Source organism: Podarcis liolepis (genome assembly GCF_965112155.1).
Source record: "Podarcis liolepis genome assembly, chromosome: 7".
NCBI classification, from domain to species: domain Eukaryota; kingdom Metazoa; phylum Chordata; class Lepidosauria; order Squamata; family Lacertidae; genus Podarcis; species Podarcis liolepis.
In genome coordinates, this window is record NC_139561.1 from 13,190,172 (window position 1) to 13,217,360 (window position 27,189).

The 27,189-nt window shown below is 50.0% G+C and overlaps 2 protein-coding genes across 2 annotated transcripts in view; both read right to left on the minus strand.

Moving 5' to 3' along the window:
- Window positions 1-27,189, minus strand: part of LOC310712084 (uncharacterized protein) — a 142,356-nt gene that overhangs the window by 112,792 nt on the left and 2,375 nt on the right. The window lies entirely within an intron of this gene.
- LOC310711159 (small ribosomal subunit protein uS14m-like) lies at window positions 14,769-16,215 on the minus strand. The gene is made up of 3 exons (XM_083512627.1): window positions 15,930-16,215; window positions 15,286-15,500; window positions 14,769-14,914 (listed from the first exon to the last, which is right to left on the minus strand). The coding sequence occupies exons 1-2, from the start codon at window positions 16,205-16,207 to the stop codon at window positions 15,383-15,385; spliced, it is 396 nt and encodes a 131-aa protein (XP_083368753.1). The 5' UTR covers window positions 16,208-16,215; the 3' UTR covers window positions 14,769-14,914; window positions 15,286-15,382.

Sequence of the window (27,189 nt, forward strand, 5' to 3'; positions counted from 1 at the left end):
AGGATGAGGCTGTCATTCTCTCCCTGCTTGACTTCCTCCTCCTCCCCGTACACACAGGCCAAGAATGCGGCGCACATTCCTTTCTGAGGCGTGTCAGGTACAGAGGGCTCAGGGAGGTGGACTCTGCCTCTCCCGCCTGCTGCTTCTTCCCCGGTTTTGTTTGCCACAGGCAGCCGGTTGCTATGGAAGGGAAACTCCTGCTGGTTGTGGGGTGAGGGAGCCAGACAGGGCTTGCATGAGTCAGCGGGAAGGGCTCTCCGTCACATGCAGAGCATCCTGACCAACTCCTGCACGTGCTGGTGAAGAGTCGGGGTGCTGGGAACCCAGAGAGGCCTCAGGAGGCTCCTGTGAGGTGGGACTCTGCTTCTCCTGCCTCCCGCGTCTGGTTGCCACTGGTTTCGAGGTTGGAAGTTCACAGTAGGCACCCCAGCTCCAGAAATGGGATTGGAGGTTAGGGAGCTTGTGAGCTTTGGGGACGTGTGACTCCAGGTGCCTTTACAGAGTTTCCAGTTCCCCCCTTTTAAAAGCATCCTACAGGATGGATGTAGTAATAATAATAATATTTTTTTATTTATACCCCGCCCTTCCCGGTTCAGAAAACCGGCCTCAGGGCAGCTAACAACAAATTTAAAACACTTAATTGATGCAACAAAAAACAGCATAAAATACAGTATAAAACATGACTAACAATAAATTCAGAATTCAAAAATCAATTTAGGGGGGAAATCCATCCAATAAACATGAGATGATCATCAGGGCTAGCTAGCTAAATTAGTCCTATTTGGATCAGCAGGGAGACCAGGGGAGAATTAGCTGTGGGATCCCAGAGCAGGTAATTGTCATAAAAAGGGGAGGGGAGGGAGGGAAGGAAGGAAGAGGAATAAAAGATAAGGCTAAGTTCAAATTGAAAGCCATGTGGAATAACTCTGTCTTACAGGCCCTACAATCCTTTGTCCCACACTTGGGGTCAAAAAGGGGGACTGCCAGCTGCAGTATGTGCAGTGGCTTAGCGTGGGTTGTCAGAGCCCGGGGCAGTGCAGAGGGGATGGGAGGGAAGGAGGGAAATGGATGGAGTTTGCATGCACATTCAACTGCCTAATTGCATCCACATCACCTAGGAGTTTGCAGGGTAGGATATTCGGAGGGAGAAGCCGTTTTCAACAGAGCCCAGAAGCGCACAGCTGTATTGAGGCAGCACTGGATGTTGATCCATGTTTTCTAGGCATGCGTCCAAGGCGTTTTCCCCTTGACCCTCTCCTTTCCGAGGGAAAACCCACTCTTTAGTTTGTTTGCTCTGATTGAGCACTAAAAAGCGCTTCCCCCCGGGTGGGTGGGGAGTACCGGGACAAGAGCCCCAGCTTCAGTTATGCAACACAAGCTGGCTGTTATTGAATCCCCCTCCACAGGAAGGGGGGCAGGAAGGGGTTGGATTATATGGCCTTTGAGGGCCTTCTTCAAAAATCCAGTGCACAGCGACTCAGGTGCAGGCAGCACGCAGACCCTCCAAGCATCACTATTTTCCAGGGACAGTCCCAGATTTATAGAAGCCGTCCTGATTTCTGACTGGATCCCCAAAAGTCCCACTTTTCCTTAGGTAAAGGGACCCCTGACCATTAGGTCCAGTCTTGACTGACTCTGGGGTTGCAGCGCTCATCTTGACAAGGGAGCCGGCGTACAGCTTCCGGGTCATGTGGCCAGCATGACTAAGCCACTTCTGGCAAACCAGAGCAGCGCACAGAAACGCCGTTTACCTTCCCGCCAGAGCAGTACCTATTTATCTACTTGCACTTTGACGTGCTTTCAAACTGCTAGGTTGGCAGGAGCAGGGACCGAGCAACGGGCGCTCACCCCGTTACGGGGATTCGAACCGCCGACCTTCTGATCGGCAAGTCCTAGGCTCTGTGGTTTAACCCAGAGTGCTACCCGCATCCCCACTTTTCCTTAGGACATCCTTTTTTTCATCAGAGAAATGTTGGAGGGCATAGAGTTATGCGACCCCCCAACCCAAGGGAATGAGTAACTATACAACCTTTAGGAGACATCTGAAAGCAGGGATTAATTTTTTTAAAATGTTTAATGCTTTATTATGTTTTTATATACGTATGTTAAAAGTGGCTGGGGAAACCCAGTCAGGTGGATGGGGTAGAAATAATAAGATGATGATGATGGAATAGGATGTCCCTATTTTTATCGGAGAAATGTTGGAGGGTATGCAGTACGTGGTGCGGGGGGGGGGCATGTACACCCTGTAGTGTGTGTACACATCTACACAAACTGGTTTCGAAATGCTCTTCCTCCAGGGAAACTGCTTTTTAGGGAGCTGGCTGGCTTCACTTCCTTTCCAAGCCACATGTCAGAAGGTGTGAAAGCGGCATCTCTGATACAGGTTTTTTTTAAAGCCCCTCTCGCATGGCTGTGGCCAGGGCAGGGAATGGAGTGGACAGCAAGTGTCAGAGGAGCGCAGGCGAGGCATGCGGAGGGCCAGGGAAGCCTGCCCTAAGCCCAGCTTCCCGTGTTTTGTCCCGCTGACAAAGCACCCAAAGCCCTGGAAGGTTTAGGGCTGAATGGGAGAGCCAGTTCCCAGCGTGGCCCTGCGCCAAGGCCGGCAGCAAGTGGCCTGCCCGCATTATCGGCCGGACCTGATGAGCTCGGCACTTCCTTTTCAGCCAGCCCTGGAGACAGGCCTTAGCAACACAAACAGGAAGTTCAGAGGTCAAGGGCCTGAAAAACAGCCGCCGGCGGACGAGGCTCCGGGCTAAGCCAGCCGGGAACGGAAGGAAGGAAGGAGGCCGGAGGGTCCCGGCCGATGGAGGCAGTTCCTGAGAAAGGCCCTGGCCTGCAGCCGCCTCGGGGCGGAGCAATGCAAAGCTGGGCTTGGCACAGAAATGGGAGCCCCTAACTCCCAGCACAACCCCATACACTTTCGTCTCCAGCTGTTTTTCAGGAAGGCGCCGGCAGCTTGCAGGATTTATAAAATGCAAGCCCCACAGTGAACATCCTCATGCGTCAATGTTGGAGAAATGTTGCAGGGTATGGAGTTATCTGACCCCCAAGCCATCTGAAGGCAGCCTTGTAATTTTTTTTTTTTAATGTTTAATATTTTATTATGTTTTTATATATTTTGGAAGCCGCACAGAGTGGCAACCCAGTCAGGTGGGTGGGGTAAAAAGAAGGTAAAGGGACCCCTGACCATTAGGTCCAGTCGTGGCCGACTCTGGGGTTGTGGCGCTCATCTCGCTTTATTGGCTGAGGGAGCCGGCGTACAGCTTCTGGGTCATGTGGCCAGCATGACTAAGTTGCTTCTGGCAAACCAGAGCAGCGCACGGAAACACCGTTTACCTTCCCGCCGGAGCAGTACCTATTTATCTACTTGCACTTGACATGCTTTTGAACTGCTAGGTTGGCAGGAGCAGGGACCGAGCAACGGGAAATCACTTCATCCCGGGAATCTGAACCGCCAACCTTCTGATCGGCAAGTCCTAGGCTCTGTGGTTTAACCCACAGCGCCACCCGTGTCCCTGATGGGTGGGGTATAAATAGAATAATAATAATAATAATAATAATAATAATAATAATAATAATAATAATGGGATAGGACCTTTGACACCCAGTGCAGGTGAACCAGTCGCGCTCCCCTAAATCCGCCTTTGTTCCCATCCTTTCCCATTCATTTCCCTGACATTTTCCTTATTGCATAAAGCACGCTGGGGGTGGTGAAAGGAGCTTAAGAGCTCCACATGGCCCTCAGTTATACAAGCATTTGCCTAATGGAGTTTTGACCCACCACAACCCACCTGGTTGTTGTGGTCACGAGGGGAGACCCCTCTCCGAACCCCTGCACAATTCGAGGTCTCAAGGGCTCTCCCTCCTGGCGACAGCACTTTGGCTCAAGATGACACTTCCTCTGCCCCCTTCCGCTCTCTTCCGGTTTGGGCGGATGCCGTTGAATGTTTTGCATCATGTTCTAATGGGGTTGCTGTGAGGGGGTGATGTCTTCTCCCATTGCATACCCTCCAGATGACAATAGAGGCACCCCCTCCAATATTTCTTCAGTGGAAATAGGGATGTCCTAAGGAAAAGCAGGACATTCTGGGATCAAATCAGAAACTGGGACAGCGTCTGTAAATCCAGGACTGTCCCTGGAAAATAGGGTCTGACTTTGCCTTATGACCAGGTCTCTCAATCCAGAGCAATTAGTGGAATAGTGTTCAAAGTTAAATGTTAAATACCTTATTTACGCGAATGTAACGTGCCATCGAATCTCATGCGCACCCTAATTTCCATGATGTAATTTGGCCCAAACTTGTGTTGCATTCGAGTAAATACGGTAGAGTAAAGTAAATCATCACTTTACACATTGGGATATGACAATACAAACAAAGTTTTTAAAAATAAGAAATAAAACAGAGCTACACAAAGCAGGCCCAGTTTAGAACGAGCTGCCATTAAAAACTGTTGTTTTAGTCAAGCGCCATCTTTCAGCCCCGGCAGAGGGCCAAAACATCAGCCAGCATGCTGCCATCTTCCTCCGAGCGGCTGGCGCTGAGATCTTGCCAGGCACAGCTCAGCTCCGCCTCAAGCTCTGTTTCAGACCGGTGGGTTTGGCCCCCTTGATTCTGAGGGATAACTTTAAATCTCCATGGGAAGGGGAGATAGTGGAGGAAGTGCAGAAGTGCGGGTTGTCCTCCCTTTATATAGAGTCCATGACGTATAGCCACGCAAAGGCGGTGATCGCGCAAAGATTAAGGGATATTGCCAGACAGGAGGACATAGCCCGTGTGAAACCTGGGTTGTTTCTGGGGGAGCAGTTGTATCGGGCTGCTCCAGCTCGCTACCTGGCGGATATCCACTACGTAGAATACCGCAGACTATTTACTGCGGCTAGGCTGAATGTTCTTGACTCGGCAGTCCTGAAGGGAAGATATGGAGGAGTCCCATATGACCAGAGATTATGCCACTGTGCATTGGGTGAGGTAGAATCCACAGAGCACATTTTATTAAGCTGTCCCTTCTACAACGATTTTAGACAGTATCTTATAACTCCATACTTACCCCAGCTCAGTTCCCGACAAAGAGGAAAGCAGACAGCATATCTGCTAAATAAGTCTTCTGGGAAAACAACCTTGTCAGTGGCTAAATTTCTTTTCCTGGCACTCAAGTGTCGGAAACGTATAACTGAATGCTTTGACGTGGGTTATCTGTGAGAGGTCTAGTACTGTGGCCCTACCTTATTTATGTACCCCCTATGATGTTATAGTTTATAATTATTGTGTAATGTTTTAATTCTGACTATCGGTCGAATAAAGGAAATTGATTGATTGAGCTCAGCTCCGCAGCCATGAGGGAGAAGAACCTGGCTTTTGTGAAGGAGATGCTTAAAGAGTCAGGAAGCAGCAGAAGTCAGGAACAGGTTTTCCACTGGTGCAACACAAACAAACAAACAAACAAACAAACAAACAAACAGGTTTGCTTGTGTACAGGCTAGTGGCCAAATCCTTCACGGACAGAACCAGTCAGGGAGGAAACGGGCCCAGTTTAAATGCAACCTCAGGCATGTCAAAAACCACCACCACCCTCCTGTGAGCAGAAGGGCCACAGCAACAGAGCACCTGCTTTGCATGCAGAAGGCGGCAGGTTCCATCTCCAGGCAGGGCTAGGAATGCCTCTAACCCGAAACCCTGCGCTGCGTGGACCAAGAGTCCAACGGGGTAGGAGGAAGATTCCTACGTTCCCCTACGCCAGCGCATTGGCAGCAACACAGGCAGTTCAAGGGCAGCAGCACAGCCAAGGCTGAATGGCGTTCAGCGCAGGGCCTGGAACGTGCCTGAGCAGGCCTTGCTTGTACGCAGTGCCACTTCCATGTCGTTCCTCCAGGGTTTAGCGTGTCAGAAACCTGTAACGTGTTGTAAACAAAAATCTGCCCTTTTCCCCTTATGGGGTATCCAAGAGCCCGTATAGAGTCTGAAATATACTCGGAGTCGAGAGTGGATTTCATGCTCTTTATTCAGCTCATAGTGGTGAGGAAGAAAATCAGACTGCTGCCTTTTGGATCCTATTCAACTCAGTACATAACAGAGTCCTTACGTAGGTTCCCTATTGGTAGGAGAGAATAACAGAGGCCAACCAGAGAATATTGAGAAGCAAAGCAGCTAGTAAGCCTGATCTTTATTGATCTGTTGCAACAGGGTGCTCCCCTCACAAGCAGGAAAGGAGGAGGACCCAGAAAAATGGCGCACAAGGCCGTCTTCCTGTGCTGATCTATGTACGTGCTTGGTTGGTACACTTATGAACATTTAACATATATCTAAGACCTCAAAATTCCTATCACAAACGCGAGAGTGCCTCTGGGCATGCACAGAGTGACTATCTCCCTCAGTCTGAGTAACCCCGACCAGGCCCTGCACACCTGGAAGAAGAAGAGTTTGGATTTGGTATCGCGCTTTATTACTACCCGAAGGAGTCTAACATTCTCCTCTCCCTTCCTCCCCCACAACAAACACTCTGTGAGGTGAGTGGGGCTGAGAGACTTCAAAGAAGTGTGACTAGCCCAAGGTCACCCAGCAGCTGCATGTGGAGGAGCGGGGAAGCGAACCCGGTTCACCAGATTACGAGTCTACCGCTCTTAACCATTACACCACACTGGCTCTCACTGGAGTGAGGGGATCGAGCGAGCACCCAGCCAACACCTTTAGGGACTCCTCCACTTGGCCCCCGGCCATTCACTTCCCTCCCTCCTCCCCCATGTAAGGATCCCACCACAAAGAGATACGAAGTTCTGCCCTGGCTGAGGTAGGCAAAGCCTCCGTCTCGCAGGTGTGCTATTCCACCCACTCCCCACATCCCTCAAAAGAGCCTGGGGGATTCCTCTTCCCGGCAGGTGCCAGGAACTAAGTCCCGCACAGCTGAGCCCTGGATAGAGCAGGATTACAGCAGCTGCTGGCGCTGAGCCCCTTTCCGGGCTGGACTAACAAGCAGGTGTCATTGGTGCTGGAGCTGCCGCGTGCCCAGCTGAGACGCAGCCGAGGGTGCCCTGTGGCAAAGCTGTTTCATGAAGAAGAAAAAAGCAGCTGGCAGGAAGCCTCGAGTAAAACTTAAGATATTGATGGATGCCAAAGAAGGAGGTGGACCTGCCCTGCCAGACCTTTAAATTTCGTTGTGAACCATCTGCTCTTTGCTGGTTGAGAGAATGGCTGCTTCTTGAAAGCACTGAAGTGTTGGACAATGGCAGACGAAGTTGATGGACTATATGGAATTGGCGGAAATGACTGGCAAGATCCGAGACCAGGGAGAAGAGTCGGTGGAAGAAGACTGGAAAAAGTTTAAAGACTATTTATAGAAATATTGTAAAATTAAGGAATGTTAGAAAAACGTTGGAATGAAGTTATATGGCTTTAGTAGAAATGTCATAAGGAATTAAGTATAAATAGATTAATAGAAAATTAAAGGAAAAATAAGGCAAGAATGTGTTAAGATAATTATAGGACAGAAAACAGAGTAAGATAGAAAGGAATTGCTGAAACAATTAATAGAAGTGGAATACAAAAAGGGAGGTGTGAGGAGGTCGCTGGAAATAAGTGAATGAAATATAAGATATTGAAAATGTTTGAGGTGTTTTTAAATTGTTTTTGTTTGTTTTTGCTTTGTTTTGTTAGTCCATGTAGTGTTTTTGTGTTGTATTTGTATTGTTTTTTCTCTTTTCTTTTTTGTTTGTAGTGTTGTGTTGAAAATGTTGAAAAAGTAATAAATATCATTTACTATAGGTTAAGATGCTGAGTAAGGATAAATGATAGAGGGTAAGGATTTGCTGAACTAAATATCTGAACTGGAATACAAAAAGGGAGGTGTGAGGAGGTCAAGAAACTTAGTGAATGAAGTATAAGATATGAAAATATTGATCTCTTTTCTGTTTTGCTTTTTTGGCGTTTTTTCTTCTTTTTTTTCTATTTTGTCAACTGTTCTCTATTGTGTGCTTCTTATGTGTTTTGTTTTGTATTTTTTCATTTTTGTAGTTTTTTTGGTTTTTGTATTCTATGTTTAAATTTTGAAGCTTTTTATTGTTTATGAAACTTTAATAAATATTACTTTAAAAATAAATAAATGAAAAAGTAATAAATATCATTTTTTTAAAAAGAAAAAAGAAAAAAGGAGCTGGCAGGCCCCCTCTGCTGGCACCTGCCCATCATCAGGAAAAGGAGACACTGCCAATCAAACATGGCAAGGCGTTTACGTGTGTGTGCTGCTATTAGAAAATAAAAGAGCCATATTGTTTTTATTTGACTAAACACCTGCTTCTTAAACAATCAACTTGATTAAATTTAAGACCCTTATTTTTACTAACACCTCCGTACAGGGGCCAGCTCAGTTGGCTAGAGCATGGTGCTGATCACACCAAGGTTGCAGGTTCGATCCCTGCAGTGGCATATTCCTTGCATTGCAGGAGGCTGAGCCAGATGATGCTCAGGGTCCCTCTAGAATTCTATGATTCTAATTCTATCACCCCGAGGGCACATTCACACCTGGTGAACCTTCTGGGGGACACATGCCAGAAGGGTCATAGTGCTAGAGCTCTGTCCTCCAAACAGGGTAGGTGGGGAGGGACTGTTCAGAGAAGGGATTGCAGAAGGGCTGTGGCTCGGAGGCAGAACACGTGCCTGGCATGCAGAAGGATCCAGGTTTGACCCCAGGCAGCACCTCCAGGTGAGAGGGAGCCCTGGAGTCCTGCCCGTCAGCTGGGTGGAACAGAGGTCTAAAGGCAGCTTCTTGCGTTCTTTCCAATAATAATAATAATAGTAATAATAATAATAAATTTTTATTTATACCCTGCCCTCCCCAGTTCAGAAAACCGGGCTCAGGGTGGCTAACAACAAATTTAAAACACTTAATTGATGCAACAAAAAACAGCATAAAATACAGTATAAAACGTGAACAACAATAAATTCAATTTAGGGGGGAAATCCATCCAATAAACATTAGATGATCACCAGGGCTAGCTGGCTAAATTAGTCCTATTTGGGCCAGCAAGGAGACCAGGGGAGAATTAGCTGTGGGATCCCAGAGCGGGTAATCTTCATAAAAAGGGGAGGGGGAGGGGGAGGGAAGGAAGGGGAATAAAAGATCAGGCTAAGTTAAAATTGAAAGCCAGGCAGAATAGCTCTGTCTTACATGCACTGCGGAAGGAAGTTAAATCCTGCAGGGCCCTGGTCTCATGGGACAGAGCATTCCACCAGGTCGGAGCCATCACTGAGAAGGCCCTGGCCCTGGTGGAAGAGAATCTGACTTCCTTAGGGCCCGGGACCTCTAAACTATGATTATTCATGGACCTTAAGGTCCTGTGCGGGGCATACCAGGAGAGGTGGTCCCATAAATATGAGGGCTCTAAGCCACAATACTGCCACAGTTGGGAGCCAGAGAGAGAGGCCAACCTTGAGCTGGGTGGACCAAGATGCTTATAGAACCAGAGAGTTGGAAGGGACCCCTAGGGGCATCTAGTCCAACCCCCTGTGATGCAGGAATCCTGCCCACAGCTGTCCCTGGGTGGGCTCGAACCAGCAACCTTCTGGTTAACAGCCAGGCGTGCTGACTCATTGCGCCACTGGGGGGTGGGACTGATTCAGTAGCCAAGTGCCTCTTGCCTTCTGAAGGGTAGAGTCTCTGCAGCTGGAACCACCTTCCAGGGTCTCTCTCCCCTCACCCAGCACTTCCTTAAAGGTAAAGGGACCCCTGACCATTAGGTCCAGTCAAGGACGACTCTGGGTTGTGCGCTCATCTCGCTCTATAAGCCAAGGGATCCGGCGTTTGTCCGCAGACAGCTTCCGGGTCATGTGCCCAGCATGACTAAGCCGCTTCTGGCGAACCAGAGCAGCGCACAGAAACGCCGTTTACCTTCCCGCCGGAGCGGTACCTATTTATCTACTTGCACTTTGACTTGCTTTCGAACTGCTAGGTGGGCAGGAGCAGGGACTGAGCAACAGGAGCTCACCCCGTTGTGGGGATTCGAACCACCAACCTTCTGATCGGCAAGTCCTAGGCCACAGCATCCCTTTGCACTTCCTTCCAACAGGGGAAATCCTACTCCGCAGAGGGAGGCTTCCGTGGCACAACTGATCCCTGGATTTTGCCCCTTAACCACTTTTCCAGATCTCTGTTTCTCTCCCCTTGCCTCCTGCAATGTGTCTTTCTAAGCCAAAGAGGCCATTGGGAATCAGCCCCTCAGGGAAAAGGCCTCTCAAAGGGCTGGCGGCCAGAAGGAAAGGCGGTGCTCTGCACATGCTTAGGGACACGACTGCTTAATGTGAATTGTGGTGGTGAAAGTCCTGCTGTACAAAGGAGGCCTAGGCATCCAGCTGGGCTGTGCACCAAAGTTTCCACAAGTTTAGGAAGGCTTCTCCATGGCAAGGGGGGGGGGGAGCAGCCTGGGAGACAGAAGAGGGAGAGGACACCCCCCTGCCCTGCTGCGTTTGAGGTTGGAATCCGCCCCTCCCTCCTGGCAAGGGATTAAAGGCAAGGATGAGCTGGGCTGCTGCCAAGGCACTTGTGGTGGTTGGTGCTCCTGCCGTCTCGGGTTGCCAGGTCTGGATTTTGCTAATAAAAGGCTGTTCCGCAGCTCCAAGCAGGAACGCCTTAAATAAGGGGGTGTCAGTAACGCACCCCCCATGACAGCTTTGGCCTGCAAGTAGGAGGGGGGGGGCTTTTCTGCACAGATCCACCACCAACTTAGGCACCGTCTCCAGAAAGAGAGGGATTCCTCTGCTACCATCTGAATCTTGAAGGAACAAGGGCTGGGCAAGCACACGATTCCATGCTCAGAGGCATCCTCGTGAGCATGGGCAGAGTGCTTTCCTCTCCCTAATTAGCGGCCTTCCTCGTTACCCAGAGGAGAGGCAAACCCACAAATTCCTGTGCTCCAGGAGGAGGACACAAATTTACAATAGCAATGTGTGGCTTAGATACAGTGGTCCCTTGGTCCCCGAACGGCTTAGTTGTCGAACAAATCGGCTCCCAAACGTCGCAAGCCCAGAAGTAAGTGTTCCAGTTTGCGGGCGTTTTCTGGAAGTCAAACATCCGGCGCCGCTTCTGGAATGGATTAAGTTTGACAACCAAGGTACCACTGTATATTGCGTGTTTGTGTGTGTGTGTGGATCTCGGTCAATAACCAGTAGAGATATAGGAAGAAAGCAGAGCACATAAAACACAATACAGCGGTACCTCAGGTTACAGTCTCCGCTAACCCAGAAATATTACCTTGGGTTAAGAACTTTGCTTCAGGATGAGAACAGAAATCATGCTCCGGTGGCGCAGCAGCAGCAGGAGGCCCCATTAGCTAAAGTGGTGCTTCAGGTTAAGAACAGTTTCAGGTTAAGAACGGACCTCCGGAATGAATTAAGTACTTAACCCAAGGTACCACTGTATAATACATTAAGTATACAATAAAATGTAGAATTAAAAACAATGTAAAATATTAAAGAAACAGTGAGATATTTAAAATAATTATATTAAAATGGTAAAAAACAACAACAACACACAACGGAAGGTGTTAATAATTTTAAATTAAGACAGGATCCTGCTCTGGCAAGCTATTGCCGCCATACAAAAACTAGCTGCCTTGGCAATAATCTCAGGAAACCGGTCGGCTAATTTGCAATTTTCCAATTTTGAGTAGAACATGTAAAGCATGATTTGTGTTCTTCAGCAGATGCAGCTTGGAAGAAAAGGCCAAGGAAGTCCCATTCCCCAGGGCATCTGGAGGAGCCAGGCTGGGCTGCTGGGCTGAGTTTAGACCCCCTTCTGAGCTCCAGGGCCCTGCTCTGTAGCAAGCCAGTGCCTCAAACCCAATTCCAGTTCGGCGGCAGTGGTGGCGGCTTGCCCTGCCTAAGGCCTTGATTCCTCTGCGCTCCTGCCTACACACCCAGGTGCTCTTCCTCCTCCTCTGTTCCTGGATTTCCCCTGTGTGACTCTTCCTCCCATCAATCACGCTTGCCCTTCTCACCCCTTGGAATAAGGCCACTCTGGGAGCCTGCAGGTTCTTCACCCTGCCAGTAGAGCAGGCAGCCCTGCTTTGCAACCAACCAGTTGGGAAACTCACCTTTTGCCAAAGCACGATGCAGCGGTGCCCAGTTTGCAAACCAATTTGATGAGGTCATTGCTGTGGGATAACCAGCCTCAAACAACCAATAGGCTTAAAGTTTAATTAACTAACAAAGGGGTTAATACCATAGAGTAAGCTGTTCTGCCCAGCTTAGCTTGGACACTTCCCCTTACCTCGGGAGGAAATGGGTAATCAAGCCTATTGTTCCCCCCTATCTGAGAAGCTCAACATGCAGTATCAAACAATGGTGGAGCTTGGGGCCTCAAATTTCAGCAGTGCCTTGTGCAACACCAAAATTTGCTCCCCGCCCTTCTCTTGCCTTCCATTGTACATCATGCTTGCAATGCCGAACTGGTCGTGCTCCCCTAAATCCACCCCTGGGTCTGAGCTGGTTGCTCTAAGCTCAGACCGCATGGCTCTCACAAGCCTCTCTAGAATGCCTATGCCAATCATTTAGGAACTTTCACCACTGTAACTAAGCCAAGTTTTACTGCCTGTGCAACTTTTCCTAACGGAAAAGCACATGAACCTGGCCTTTGGAGAGTTTGTAAGTAAACCATTTTTAACTCACCAAACATGTGCTCTTTTTAAGGAACTCACAAGGGCATATTTTAAAGGTCTAACAGCGTATATTTCCATGCTTCACCTTGCCCTATATTTTGTGATTTTAAATCTCTGCCGGAGCTCTCTCACCAAAGAGTACTCGCTCCAAACTTGGATCTTGGCTTCCAGAAATACTTCCCTTACAGCTATTTTTTCCCACTAACAGTTGGTTGCTATAATGTTTAGCCTGACTCTTGGAGAGCTCAGCTGCTGCTATGGGACACAATTGCCCCAATCGTGTTCCTCCAGGAGGGAGACCACTCAGCTGGCTGCCCGGAATCAGCTCTCCTGGTGGACAGAGTGAGGCAGTGGCTGCAGGCAACCCATTGTGGGATTCATAAGCAGGTAGGCAATCGTTAAATACTTAATTTATTATCATTACATTTGTAATGCCCACGGTGGGGAAATTAAGCGTTTATGGGATTTTCTGAGTCAGGTGCCAAAATAACTTGACCAGGAAGGCCAATCCACAAGGAGTGGAGTGGGGAGGGGGGCATTTGCAAGCACCCAAATGTTTTGCATTGGCGTTGATGTTAGTGGTCGCAGGAAAAACATCTTCACTTGGTGCCTCACTCTCTGTTTTCTGTTAAAGTCACAAGAGGAGCGCTAGGTAGCTGGATATTTTGGACCAGTAGGCAGACTTTGGCTAGGCTCTGCCCCTGGTTCCTGCCTCACACGGGCAACCCAGTGCAAGTCCTTTGGCAGGAAGAGCGGGACATGAACTGAACGATAAATTAAAGTTCCAAACAGAGTGCATGAGCCAACCGTTCTGCTTTTGTGTGTGGCTTCTGCAGATGCCAAGGCAATAAACATCTATTTTACTTTTAAAAGACAACTGAAGGTGGCCCTGTTTAGGGAAGTTTTTAATGTCTGACGCTGTATTGTTTTTAATATTCAGTTGGAAGCTGCCCAGAGTGGCTGGGGTAGAAATAATAAATTTTTATGATTATGATTAATAAAAAGGTAAAGGGACCCCTGACCATTAGGTCCAGGCATGACCGACTCTGGGGTTGTGGCGCTCATCTCGCTTTATTGGCCAAGGGAGCCGGCGTACAGCTTCCGGGTCTTGTGGCCAGCATGACTAAGCCGCTTCTGGCGAACCAGAGCAGCACACGGAAACGCCGTTTACCTTCCCGCCGGAGCGGTACCTATTTATCTACTTGCACTTTGACTTGCTTTCGAACTGCTAGGTTGGCAGGAGCAGGGACCGAGCAACGGGAGCTCACCCCGTCGCGGGGATTCGAACCACCGACCTTCTGACCAGCAAGTCTAGGCTCTGTGGTTTAACCCACAGCGCCACCCACGTCCCTTATTATTATTAATGCACCCACCCAAATACATTGGTGCTTAGATTTAGCTGTGCATCAGAATGAAAGAAAGAAATCAGTCAAAAAATATTTTCCCCACAAGGAAAGAGGGGGTCAGGAAGAGATCTTGCCCCTCTTCCTCCTCAGTCAGAAATCACACCCAAAGCAGGTCTCCAAGTGTGGGGCTGTGGGGCTGATCACCCCGGCCACTTTTCTTTCCCGAACTTTGGCCCAGGAGCTTGCAAATGTCACCTGTCAAGATATCATCTTAGCCCCCTGGTCTTTCTCAGCAGATATTTGCACAGATGAGAACTTACCTGCCTAGTTGGGAACAGAGGGGCTGGGGTGAGGGAGAGAGAGAGAGAGACTGAGCTTCCTAGCACAAGGAAGGGGAAAAAATACACACACCCTACTGAGCCCCAAGGAAATTAAGCTCTTGCCACATCTATGTCTCTTCCGGGCCTTTTGTTGGGACAGGTGTGTCCCAGAGAGTGAGACTGACCAGGCTGGGAACAGCTATTTGCAGAAGGGTGGGTGGCAAGTTGGCTCTGAGCTAGAAATACCACTGTGAATACGTGTCTCCCCGTGGGAAACACACCGATGTTAACAAGGACCGGCTTCCTGTCCTTCCTGATACGCTCTTGCACCCCTGGAAGAGAGTCTCTTGCTGTGTCCTTCTAGGCCTTGACAGGACACGAATCCAAGCCAGAGTAGAGAACAGGCAGGTGGAAGCAAGGAAACTGCCTTATGCCAACTCAGATTCCCCCCCCCCCCCAAGTGTGGGACTGCTTTATTTTTCCATGTCGTTTTTTAATATGCAAGAGGAGCAAGTGTGGAAGGTCTGACAAAATTAAACAAGGTTGCCTCCTTCTAGCTAAGGGTCTTCTACCAATGGGTCTATTTCCACTACCACCCGCCGCTCATTACATGCTGCAAGTTATATAAAAGGTAAAGGGACCCCTGACCATTAGGTCCAGTCGTGGCCGACTCTGGGGTTGTGGCGCTCATCTCGCTTTATTGGCCGAGGGAGCCGGCGTACAGCTTCCGGGTCATGTGGCCAGCATGACTAAGCCGCTTCTGGCGAACCAGAGCAGCGCACGGAAACACCATTTACCTTCCCGCCGGAGTGGTACCTATTTATCTACTTGCACTTTGACGTGCTTTCGAACTGCTAGGTTGGCAGGAGCAGGGACCAAGCAACGGGAGCTCCCCCCGTCGCGGGGATTCGAACCGCCGACCTTCTGATCGGCAAGTCCTTGGCTCTGTGGTTTAACCCACAGCGCCACCCACATCCCTGCAAGTTATATAACTTGTCTTTAATTCATCCTAGGAGTTGAAATAGAACTGAGTTTTGTCTTTTTTGAAGAAAAGCCTTGTTGGTGGTGGCTCACCACATTGCTGTCTGTACTCCAGACAGCTGCGCATGGTCAGCCAGATGACAGAAGACAATTTGGCTTAACCTCCATCGCCACACTACAGCTCGTGGACGGGATGTCAGAACATATCTGTCAGGGAACTGACATCGGAGCTAGAGGCGAAGGGGAGGCTCCCAGATGATGCTGGCGAAGGACCCAGCAGCAGGGGGAGAAACAGCTCAGTAGAGGGGGAAGCCAATCAGCGCAACACCGGGGATAAAGGGAGGCAGACGGGGGAATTGGAGAGAGGGCTCCAGGACTCTTCACTGGACATCAGTGAGGAGAGCCCAGGTCCTCCGCTACCCACGCCTTCCCTGCGCAGAAGACTCCCGCGCAGTGAGAGGAGGAGGAGACTGGGTGTCAAACAACTTTTATGCTGGAAGAGGTTCAAGAAACGCCCACTGACGGATTCTGCCAGTGACTGAGGCAGCCACCATGAGAAGGGGCTGCGCAGTCAGAAAGTTTTAACAAGGCAAATTAACCGAGAAAGGCACCAGTTTACGCACGAGTAACTCATACCCATTACAATATCGATTACAGATCCTCACTGGGCAGCTGTCCCGGGGAAGGGCAGCAATCTCTTTATCAGCCACTTCCTGGAGTTCTCTGGGCAAAATTTTGTTTTTCCTAAGGGAATTCAGCTGCAGCCTCTGATCTGCATATTCAAAAGCCATCTTCCTTCTCTTAACACCATGTACCATCCTCCAGTCAACATAATAACCCCTTACTTGTCCAACACATGGTATGCGGAAGATCTGACAAGAAGCTGCCTGCAGCACCGCCACAACCACCGCCATCTTGCGCCCCAGCCCCACAATGCTCATGCCAACTCAGATTTGATCCATTGAGTCCAGTGTCGTCTGCACTGACTAGCAGCAGATTTGAGGCAGCTGTACCTGGACACGAGTGGCGCTGTGGGTTAAACCACAGAGCCTAAGACTTGCCAATCAGAAGGTCGGCGGTTCGAATCCCCGTGATGGGGTGAGCTCCCGTTGCTCGGTCCCTGCTCCTGCCAACCTAGCAGTTCGAAAGCACGTCAAAAGTGCAAGTAGATAAATAGGTACCGCTCTGGCAGGAAGGTAAATGGCATTTCCGTGCACTGCTCTGGTTTGCCAGAAGTGGCTTAGTCATTCTGGCTACATGACCCGGTAGCTGTACGCCGGCTCCCTCGGCCAATAAAGCGAGATGAGCGCCGCAACCCCAGAATTTACCTTTACCTGGAGACAACGAAGACTCGCCCTGAGCTTCTACATGCCAAGCAGTTGCTCTACCACTCAGTCACCACTTGCATCCTACAGTTTTCCACCCATCCTCTCCTTCTACCTGGGGCATGGGGAGGCACCACAACAAGAGGCACAAATGTTGGGCAAAGTGGAGATGTGCTCAGTTCTGGTGTGAATCAGTGCATGGTTCTCTTGTGGGACTCACCGACACCACACCTGGTGATGGCCAGTAAGCTTGGAGGGCTTTTAAAAAACGAATTGGCCAGAGATTTCCAGGGCAGAAGAATCCACCCCCTTTCTGAAGTTAACCCAGTTGAGTGATGAGAACCTCCTTCGTGCTGCCGGGTGATCCACAGAAGAAAGGCAGAGTATAATCAACATGAACAAACAAGAATGAAGAAATGAAGAACCTCCAATTGCAGAGGCAGTATATCTCTGAGCACCCAAGGGAATAACTAATGGGGAAAGGGCATATCTCCTCTCCCCAATCTGCACATGGGCTGCCTAGAGAACATCATGGTCCACTGTTCGAGACAGAATGCTAGACCTTGATGGCTCAGTAAAGCAATTCCTTAAAGGTGGGTTTTAGGGATGGGTTTTTGCTCAGACTGATGAGTCTGTTTAAGCTTCCAAGAGGAATATCTTCTTCTTTTTTCCTGGTCATATTGGGCAGTAACCACACCCCTCCTGCAGCTTGGCTCGCTTGCACAAGTCATCTGAAAAACCACTTGCCCTGCGAGGGCCCCTTTGCCGCTCCTCTCACCCACTCTCTGCTTCCTGGGCACAAGCCCAAACGGTTCTGAGAGGCCGTTTGGGCTCCTCGTTTCTCACAGGACCAGTCTGAGGGCTTTGGCCCGCAGCCAACTCCTTGTTCAAGATCAAAGTCAGGACTGTTTGCCTTCCCGGTGAAAATCAAAGGCGTATCTGTCAAGGTTCCCCTCTCCCCACCGCTGCGGGTCTGCCACATTCCTTCCACTTGTCAGCCAGAACAACTGTTGCAATTATCTCGCAGAGAAAGGCGACCAAGATGGATGGGAAGCTTAAGGAAGCCGCTCGTCCAACGGACGACGTTTCATTCCCAACGGGGACAGGCGGGAGGATTGCTCAGCTGCAAAAATATGCGTGGCAAGGAGCCACAGGAACATCCATTGTCCATGGCTCCTCAAACTCCCGCAACATCCGCTCCCTCAACCCACCGACAGGGAGCTCAGGAGGGGCCATGGGGGCACCTGTTGGGCATGCAGAAGGAGGAGAAAGAAGTTGCTCTTCCTGAGGCTTTGGAGAGCTGCCAGGCGGCTAGAGGAGCCCACAGATCTATTCCCACCCCGGGAGACTATGAGAAAGCTGCTTTGCCTAAGGAGAACCAGCGAACTCAGAAAGCTACCCTATCTCAGACTCTTGGCCCGCCTGTCTTAGTAATGTCTGCACTGAGTGGCAGCATCTCTCCAGGGTATCTTTGCCCAGCTCTAGCTGGAAATGCTGTCCTGTCCCAAAGGGCCCTTTGCAGCTCAGGCAAGTAATTGTCCCCTGCTGTGTTTGTGGCTCGTGAGCAGACCTTGGCTTGGAGAGCTGGAAGGGATGGGACAAGGAGGTGTCAGCCCAACTCACCAGCCAACAAGCAGGCCTGTCTCCACCGGCTATCCCCATCCCATGTGGAGATCTGCCCTCCCGCAGAGGTGAGCAAATGGTCGCCAGTGACTCTTGTGGGTGAGCCAAGCTGGATTTTGCAGGGGGAAGCAGAATGCAAACACACGATGTTGGAATCTGCCTTATTCCGAACCGAAGCTTTGGTCCTGCTAGCATCGACTGTACCTGGAAATAGGGGCACTCCAGATGTTGCTCAGGTACAACGCCCAACAACCGTCGGCCGTGTTGGCTGGCATTGATGGGGGTTGGAGTTCAACAACAACTGGAGGGCCACAGGTTTCCTCTGCCCTGGTCTACATTGACCGACAGCAGCTGCCTAGGACTTGAGGCAGTGGTCCCTCCCTGGAGATGCCAGCAGCAGATATTGAATCAAGGACCTTCTGCTTGCAAAGCAAATGTTCTACCATTGAGCTAAATCCCACTTCCCCTGGTATCTCTTGTCTTCTCCAGGGGTCACCAACACCAGTAACCGACACGTTTTGGTCCCTGGAGCAGTGGACCAGCAGACCCTTACTGCAGAAGTCTCTGCCCATTAGCCAGCTAATTATTAACTCCAAATGCCCTTCAAGGGTGGCACAGAGCCAGGAGACGACTTTGTGTGTGGAGTCACGCAGTGTGTGGCGGCTCCCTTTGGAGAGGACTCTAAGAACAGACAGGTGTGTAGATCGGAGAACTAAACCAGGACTCGATGCGAGAGATGCAAGGTCCCTGGGCTCCGTTGCCCAGAGGAATGTGAGAAGGAAACAGTGCTTTCCTTCTCAGGCCATCACTGCATCCTCTGGGAGCAAACTCCTTCACTGAACTCTGTACTGTGTGAGGGAGCCCTATGTTTGCGGGCACACGAGCTAAGCCCTGTCTGTGGTACCTACCCCTTTACCCCAAATGACGAGACAAGAGACCAGAGTATGGGTTCAAAGTGGCCACAACTTTATTGAACTTCAGAAGTGGGAAACTTGGCACAGGCCTTGGCAGGTAACCCTCTCAGCCCACCTGGCTGAGAATATGCAGGCAGCTGAGGCCCAGTGAGAGGGGACTGCAAAGCGCAAACGTACGCAGCATGCCCTTCCACCAACCTCGTCCCGGGAGTTTGACCTACATGCCGCCGCTCTAGGGCCATGGACTCCCAGTTTTTGCCCTTTAACGGGCCCTGCAAGCGCCCCCACATGGGGAGGGAGCATGAATGCATCCCCCCCGACTTGATGTTAGACTAAAGGATACCTTGCCAAGGCCTAAAAACCGCCACCCGAGGCCCTAAGGGGCCTTGCTGCCAAGTCCCACAACTGAGGACCAATCAAACCCTGCAGTCTACCCAGTCCCCAAGGACTTGTCGCAAGTCGTGGAGCCAGCGGTCGTTACCCAGTGGGGTCAGGAGCACCCCATCCTCCCGGAATAGGTCAACCCTATCTGCTCTGATGGCGGGATGTGGGATAGTAAAGGTAAAGGCACCCCTGACCATTAGGTCCAGTCGTGGCCGACTCTGGGGTTGCGGCGCTCATCTCGCTTTATTGGCTGATGGAGCCAGCGTACAGCTTCTGGGTCGTGTGGCCAGCGTGACTAAGCCGCTTCTGGCGAACCAGAGCAGCGCACGGAAACGCCGTTTACCTTTCCGCCAGAGCGGTACCTATTTATCTACTTGCACTGTGACGTGCTTTGAACTGCTAGGTTGGCAGGAACAGGGAATGAGCAACGGGCGCTCACCCCGTTGCGGGGATTCGAACCGCCGACCTTCTGATCGGCAAGCCCAAGAGGCTTAGTGGTTTAACCCACAGCGCCACCTGCGTCCCTATGTCGGCTAGAGAACCCACCAATTTGCCGCATGGTATTGCGCATGGCCCTGTTAATTTTTTCCACAGCATAATTGATGCGAGAGGGATTGGAAGCCCCTTCACTGAACTCTGCACTGTGTGAGGAAGCCCTGTGTTTTGTCTCTCCTGGATCTTCCAACCTGAGATGTCCCTGAATTCTAGTATTAAAAAAGAGAGCGGAAGTTTTCTCTCCACCCACTTTCTTGCACCTGCTCCTCTATCCGTCCAAATTGCCGAGATGACTTGTGTGCCTAGTGATTTGGCCTTTCTATATAAATGCACCACACAGCCCTGCTATTATGATTCGCTCCAATGGGAGCTTTGAGCCTCTTCCGTCCCCAGGAGGCTGTGAGATTCACCACATCCAGTAGAAATGAAAGCATGCAGGTTGCAACAGGTGACACCCTCGTGCCAAGAGACCCCTCCCCAGTCACTGCCCTGCTCCACCGCCTGCTCACATCTTGCCCAAAGAGCCCCTTTGCCTAATAATAATAATAATAATAATAATAATAATAATAATAATAATAATTTATTTTTTATACCCTGCCCATCTGGCTGAGTTTCCCCAGCCACTCTGGGCAGCTTCCAACAGAACACTAAAATACAATAACCTATTAAACATTAAAAGCTTCCCTAAACAGGGCTGCCTTCAGATGTCTTATAAAGATAGCTGCTTATTTCCTTCACATCTGAAGGGAGGGAATTCCACAGGGTGGGCGCCACTACTGTGAAGGCCCTCTGTCTGGTTCCCTGTAACCTCCCTTCGTGCAATGAGGGAACCGCCAGAAGGCCCTCGGCGCTGGATCACAGTGTCCGGGCAGAACGATGGAGGTGGAGACGCTCCTTCAGGAATACTGGGCCGAGGCCGTTGAGGGCTTTAAAGGTCAACACCAACACTTTGAATTGTGCTCAGAAACGTACTGGGAGCCAGTGTAGGTCTTTCAGGACCGGTGTTGCCTTCTGCAGGCAACAGGGTCTGGTGCTCTTGGCACAGCCAGACACAGCAACCGAGTGGGTGGAGAGGAGAGGGGCCCCTGCCTCCCCTTTACTGCCTGCCTGCTTATTTTTTTTAAAAAAGATGACTCAGAATGAAATATAATTAGAGGAAAGCTTGTGTGAGACCCTTCTGATCCCTACCCCCAACAACAACCATCGATACCCTCCAAGGACAACTCCACAACAGAAATTCTCAGACTCTTGCTAAGACAAATTAAGATCGCAGGTTTCAAACCCACATCAAAGACCCTGCAGGTTTCCCCTTTGAGTCAAGGATGACTCTCCATGTGGGAAGGAGCTGGGATTCCCTAACAGGAAACTCAAGTGTCCCAGAGCAGAACTCTGCTGCTCTCCGGTGCTCAGGAAAGGAACAGCAAGATGAGCACGTGGTGGGTTTTTGGCACACTTCTTCCTCCTTGATCTGCTGCCCTCCGGCATCGTTGTAGTTCAAACCATCTGGAGGGCACCAAGTTGGGGAAAACTGTTATAAACTGATGCTGCAGTGACTTGGGGATATGTATTTTGCCGTTTGGCACACACACACAAACGTTAACGCTATTCTAGGCTGCATCAACGGAAGTCTAGTGTCTTGATCAAGGGAAGTCATAGGTAAAGGGACCCCTGACCATTAGGTCCAGTCATGGCTGACTCTGGGGTTGTGGTGCTCATCTCGCTTTATTGGCCGAGGGAGCTGGCGTACAGCTTCTGGGTCATATGGCCAGCATGACTAAGCCGCTTCTGGTGAACCAGAGCAGCGCACAGAAACGCCGTTTACCTTCCCACTAGAGCGGTACCTATTTATCTACTTGCACTTTGACGTGCTTTCGAACTGCTAGGTTGGCAGGAGCAGGGACCGAGCAACGGGAGCTCACCCCATCACGGGGATTCGAACCGCCAACCTTCTGATTGGCAAGTCCTAGGCTCTGTGGTTTAACCCACAGCGCCACCCACATCCCTTAAGGGAAGTCATAGTCCCGCTCTATTCTGCCTTGGTCAGACCAACCCTGGAATGTTGTGTTCCATTCTCGGTGCCACAATTTAAGAAGCATGTTGACAAGCTGGGACCACACACCCCAGCCACCCCAGGGAGCTGAGGAACCAAGCGCAGAGCGCAGCAAGCAGATGCCAAGATGCTGCCACCTCCAGCTGGCATCTCCTGGAAGGAAAGGGCACCAGGAAGATCCCATGCTGGTGCCTCAGCCTGCAACGGGCCCCCAGGACTCAGTTGAAGGCAGTACTGTTACCAGCAGAATGGGGAAAGTGGGTCCTGTTTGGCCCTCTTGTCGTTTGGGATCATTAGCTTCCTGCCTCTCAGTAGTTCCTGTGGCACTTTAAGCACCCAGAGCAGAGCTCTCCAAACTTTTCATGTTGGTGACACATGTTTTAGACATGCATCATTTTGCGAAACAGTAATGGTGTTTTACTAGCAAACCAGAGGTTAAACGTGCCCCTTTCCAGCCCTGGGGGGAGAGTTTGTGCAACACACCTACACACTGCGGCCAACACATTAACGTGTCAAAACACAGAGTTTGGAAAGCTCTGACCTAGACCCTCAAACCAAGTTGATAAACATTCCAGTGTCCATATAGAACAGCAGTTCTCTCCATGAAATGGCCATCTCTCAGGGATGCTTTAGCTGTGATCCTTGCATTGCAAGGGGGTTTCCTAGATTACCCTTTGTGCGTGTCCTTCCAACTCTCCAATTCGGTTTAATGGGCTCCAGTGTTTAATGCTGGCTCTTAGTGTTTACTGGAGACTCCTTTTCTGCCTAGGAAAAGCACCAGCTCCTCCTCCACAGCATTACCCAATCCCGAAATCTTCCACTGGTCATCCCACTTTTGCCACCACATGTTAACTGCTGAATTTGTATGGATGTTGCCAACTTCACTTGTTCATTTGTCAGTGCTCTGTGCAGCTCGCTGGTAGGGCTCCCTAATGCAGACTCCACAGGCAGCTGCAATTCTTCAAGGCCAAAGGATGGCTGAATAGATCACATGCCACTAGCCCTGGCAGGTTGCCTAGTGAGCTCACAGCAGCCTGGCGTTTCAGGCTCCGACTCCCATCAGCCCCAGTTAATGGCTTTATCCATTCCCATCACTCTGTACTAGGATTTTGACAAACCAGCACAAATTGACTCCTTTTTGAAACAGCAGCAGCTAATCTTTCAGGCCACATTTGATGAATGCAGGCGGCATAGACAGCACTTAAGGAAAAGAACAACCCAGCTAACAGCTTGGCTGCATTTATCTGCTTTAAATTAAACTTTCTTTCCACTTCCCCTACCAGTCTCTCCACCTTTTCTTAATTCTACATTTTCCTAAAACATCCTTTTTTCGGAGTACTTTTTCGCAGAACAATCTACCGTGTAATTATCCACCACAGAAACACTCATTAAACCTTTCCATAAACCCTGGAATTTGTTTCAGCTGCAGCTTGAATGTCTAAGTTTCAAAATATGCATTCCAGATCTCAGGTTGATAACCAAGTATCAACACAAATCCACCACACACACACCCCCATATATTTAGGGGTGCTTGGGGAAATACCCTAGAATGGGGCTCCCAGGATACCTGCTGGCCTTTCTTTCTTCCTCCCTTCTACCCCCCCCCCCACCAAACTAAGGGCCCAATTCATGGGGAAGGACACTCACATTCAGTCAGGAGAGAACAAGTTACTAGACCTCAAGAAAGGTTTGGCCATGCTGGCCAAGAGGATTTTTTTTAGGCCTAAGAGAAGCCAATGGACTCGGGTGGCGCTGGGCTGGGAGCCTAGGGCTTGCCGATCAGAAGGTTGGCAGTTTGAAGCTCCCATTGCTCAGTCCCTGCTCCTGCCAACCTAGAAGTTCAAAAGCATGTCAAAGTGCAAGTAAATAAATAGGTACCGCGCCAGCGGGAAGGTAAACGGCATTTCCGTGCACTGCTCTGGTTCGCCAGAAGCGGCTTAGTCATTCTGGCCACATGACCCGGAAGCTGTATGCCGGCTCCCTCAGCCAATAAAGTGAGATGAGCGCCGCAGCCCCAGAGTCGTCTACAACTGGACCCACTGGTCAGGGGTCCCTTTTCCTTTTGTTGTTGTTGTTTAGTCGTTTAGTCATGTCCGACTCTTCGTGACCCCATGGACCAGAGCACGCCAGGCACTCCTATCTTACACTGCCTCCCACAGTTTGGTCAAACTCATGCTGGTAGCTTCAACAACACTGTCCAGCCATCTCGTCCTCTGTCATCCCCTTCTCCTTGCACCCTCCATCTTTCCCAACATTAGGGTCTTTTCCAGGGAGTCTTCTCTTCTAAGAGAAGCCAATAAAGCCAGAAGTAGGGGAAACTACTCATTTTTTTCCCTGGGGAAATATCAGGTTTTGCCCCACCCCACCCCTGTTAAGCAGCCCCCCCCCCCAACTAAACCCAGAAGTTCCCAGCTGGAGCAAACTAGGACCATAAGGACACCAAAGAAAGGGAGGCACACAGAGAAAATCAGGGAGGAGCCCTGCCCACCTGCAGAGAAATAACTTAGCAGCACCCTTTTAAAATTAAAGGGGCTGCAGCCAGAGGGGCTCAATTTGAACCAGAAGTGCTACCGTTTTCTAATAGAGGGGGGGGGGTTCTCTCTGCCTTTAACAGCAATGGGGGGGGGACATCGACAGGTGAAGCTGCTTTGGGGAGGGAGGGAAGCCAGACCACATGAAATTCTACCTGCCAAGCAGCAGTTAAAGGTGCAGGAGAGAGAAAGAAAGATGTAAAGAGAGAAAGGAGAGGGTGTCTTTGTGCACCCACAGAGAGCTTTTTGTCAGGCCTCCTTGTAGGGTCCGGGGTGTGAGTGCATGCTCCTGCACCTCTGAGTGCTACAGCTCTGCTGAACTCCCTTCAGTTACACTACAATTAAAGGTGCAGGATCTCTGACTGCTTTTGCATCGGGGTGTGTACTCCCAGGGATCCCAGGCTGAGTTTGGAGACCTCACACCTCTCTTGTCCCACTTAGCTCAGTTGGTAGAGCAAAGGACTCCGCTACATTAGTAAAAAACAACAACACTTTGAATGCATTATAAACGTGCAACACCAGATGGCGCCAGAGAGCAAACATTTTTTCTATGCGATTTTTACATAGTTTTTTTTAAACAATTTAATTTCTGACTTATTTATAGCGGGTTTCTTCCTGTGTGTAGATCAACCCCGTGAGACTCTTAATCTCAGGGTTGTGGGTTCAAGCCCCACGTTGGGCAAAAGAGTCCTGCAATGCCGGGGATTGGACTAGATGACTCTCACGGTCCCTTCCCAACTCTACAAGTCTATGATTGATTCAAACGGTGCTTGGGATAGGTGGTCACGCCCCGGCTCTTGAAGTGTGCGCCATACATGCAAGTGTCTCAGAGTTGGCAGCTAGCTGTTGAGCACAGGAAGAAGCTGCAGGGTCAGGCCAGGGACCCTGGGGCCACAGGCAGAGATGGTTCTGCTGGTGTCTCCCTGTCTTGGTAGCAAGAGAAATCCTTTTAATTGGACATCCTGCCAAGGACTGAATCCCGAGACCGCCTGTGCACAAAGCAAGGGGGTCTACCAGGGAGCTACGGCTCCTGCTTGCTTGTACAGTAGACGCTCGGGTTGCAAACGTGATCCATGCGGGATGCATGTTCACAACCCGCAGTGTCCGCAACCCGCAGCAGCACGTCTGTGCATGCGCGGGTTGCGATTCAGCGCTTCTGCACATGTGCAACCGCCGAAATCCGGAAGTATCCCATTCCTGTACTTCTGGGTTTTGGTGGTCCGTAACCTGAAAAAACGCAACCTGAAGCATCTGTAACCCGAGGTGTGACTGTATAAGTGATGCAGTAATAATGTAGCCCTCCAGATATGCAGGATGTTACATAGAGTATGAAAGGGGATTTCCTCCTGAGTCCATAGGACTATAGCAAGCCAACAGGAGCCCCCTGAAGAGTAAGACACTGGAACACAAGAGGCAAGGTGGGCGGGCTGTACCCTGACCACTACATTTTGTAGCTTGGTTCACTGACTCGAGCCACCTGGGACTGCTGGCTCTGCAGGCCCTGCAAGACTGTCTACTTTCATTTTGCAGTTCCCTGTGGATGCAGGTAGCAGGTTAAGGTGCTGGTTTTGACCTGGTTTTGACCTTTAAAGCCCTATGTGGCCTAGGACATACCTACGGGACCGCCTCTCCTGGTATGCCCCACGGAGGACCTTAAGGTCCGCAAATGACAACATTTTGGAGGTCGCAAGGTGGTTAGATTGGTCTCAACTAGGGCCTTTTCAGTACTGGCCCCGACTTGGTGGAACGCTCTGTCACAAGAGACTAGGGCCCTGTGGGACTTGACATCTTTCCGCAGGGCCTGCAAGACAGAGCTGTTCCGCCTGGCCTTTGGTTTGGACTCAGTCTGACCCTTATGTTTTCCCTCCCCTTATGGTTTTGATCTATGGGCTATTTTAAAATGAGGCTGCATTTTAAATTGCATTTTAACCTGTATTTTAAATTGGTTTTTCCCCCCTATTATGATTTTACTGTAATTTTACTGGTGTTAGCCACCCTGAGCCTAGCTCAGGGCAGGGTATAAATAAAATTTATTATTATTATTATTATTATTATTATTATTATTATCATCACCATCATCATCCAGGGGGTGGGGCAGGGGAGACCGGAGAGTGAGTGGGATTGCCATGTGACCAAGGAAAACAGCCAGGTCTGCTCTTGTGCCTTTTGTAGTAATTTGAACTCATCAGTGTTTTAGTGTTCTCTCTCTCTTTCTGCAAGGAAATTTCCATAATATAATGAACGTTTGTATGTTAGTTTCCCCAATATCTGCAGATTTCTGCACCCTTTGCCCTAATCTGTGCGTTTTTGGATAACTGCACTGAAAAATGTGGTTTTGGTTCGTGTTTGGAAGTGGAACTTCTGTATTCGCAGGACTGAGCCAAATTGCTCCCTAGAAATGGCAACTTGCCCTTTCATCTTTCAGCCACAGCCTGTTTTTGATCGCCCACCTCCAGTCGGTGTCCTTTCCCCACCCAGAGGTGCAGAGCAGGTGTTGGAAGCACATGGAGCTGGCACTGGGTGAGCGGGTGCACTCTTGATGCCCTCAGGAGACCCCTTGGCAGCTTTGCTCTT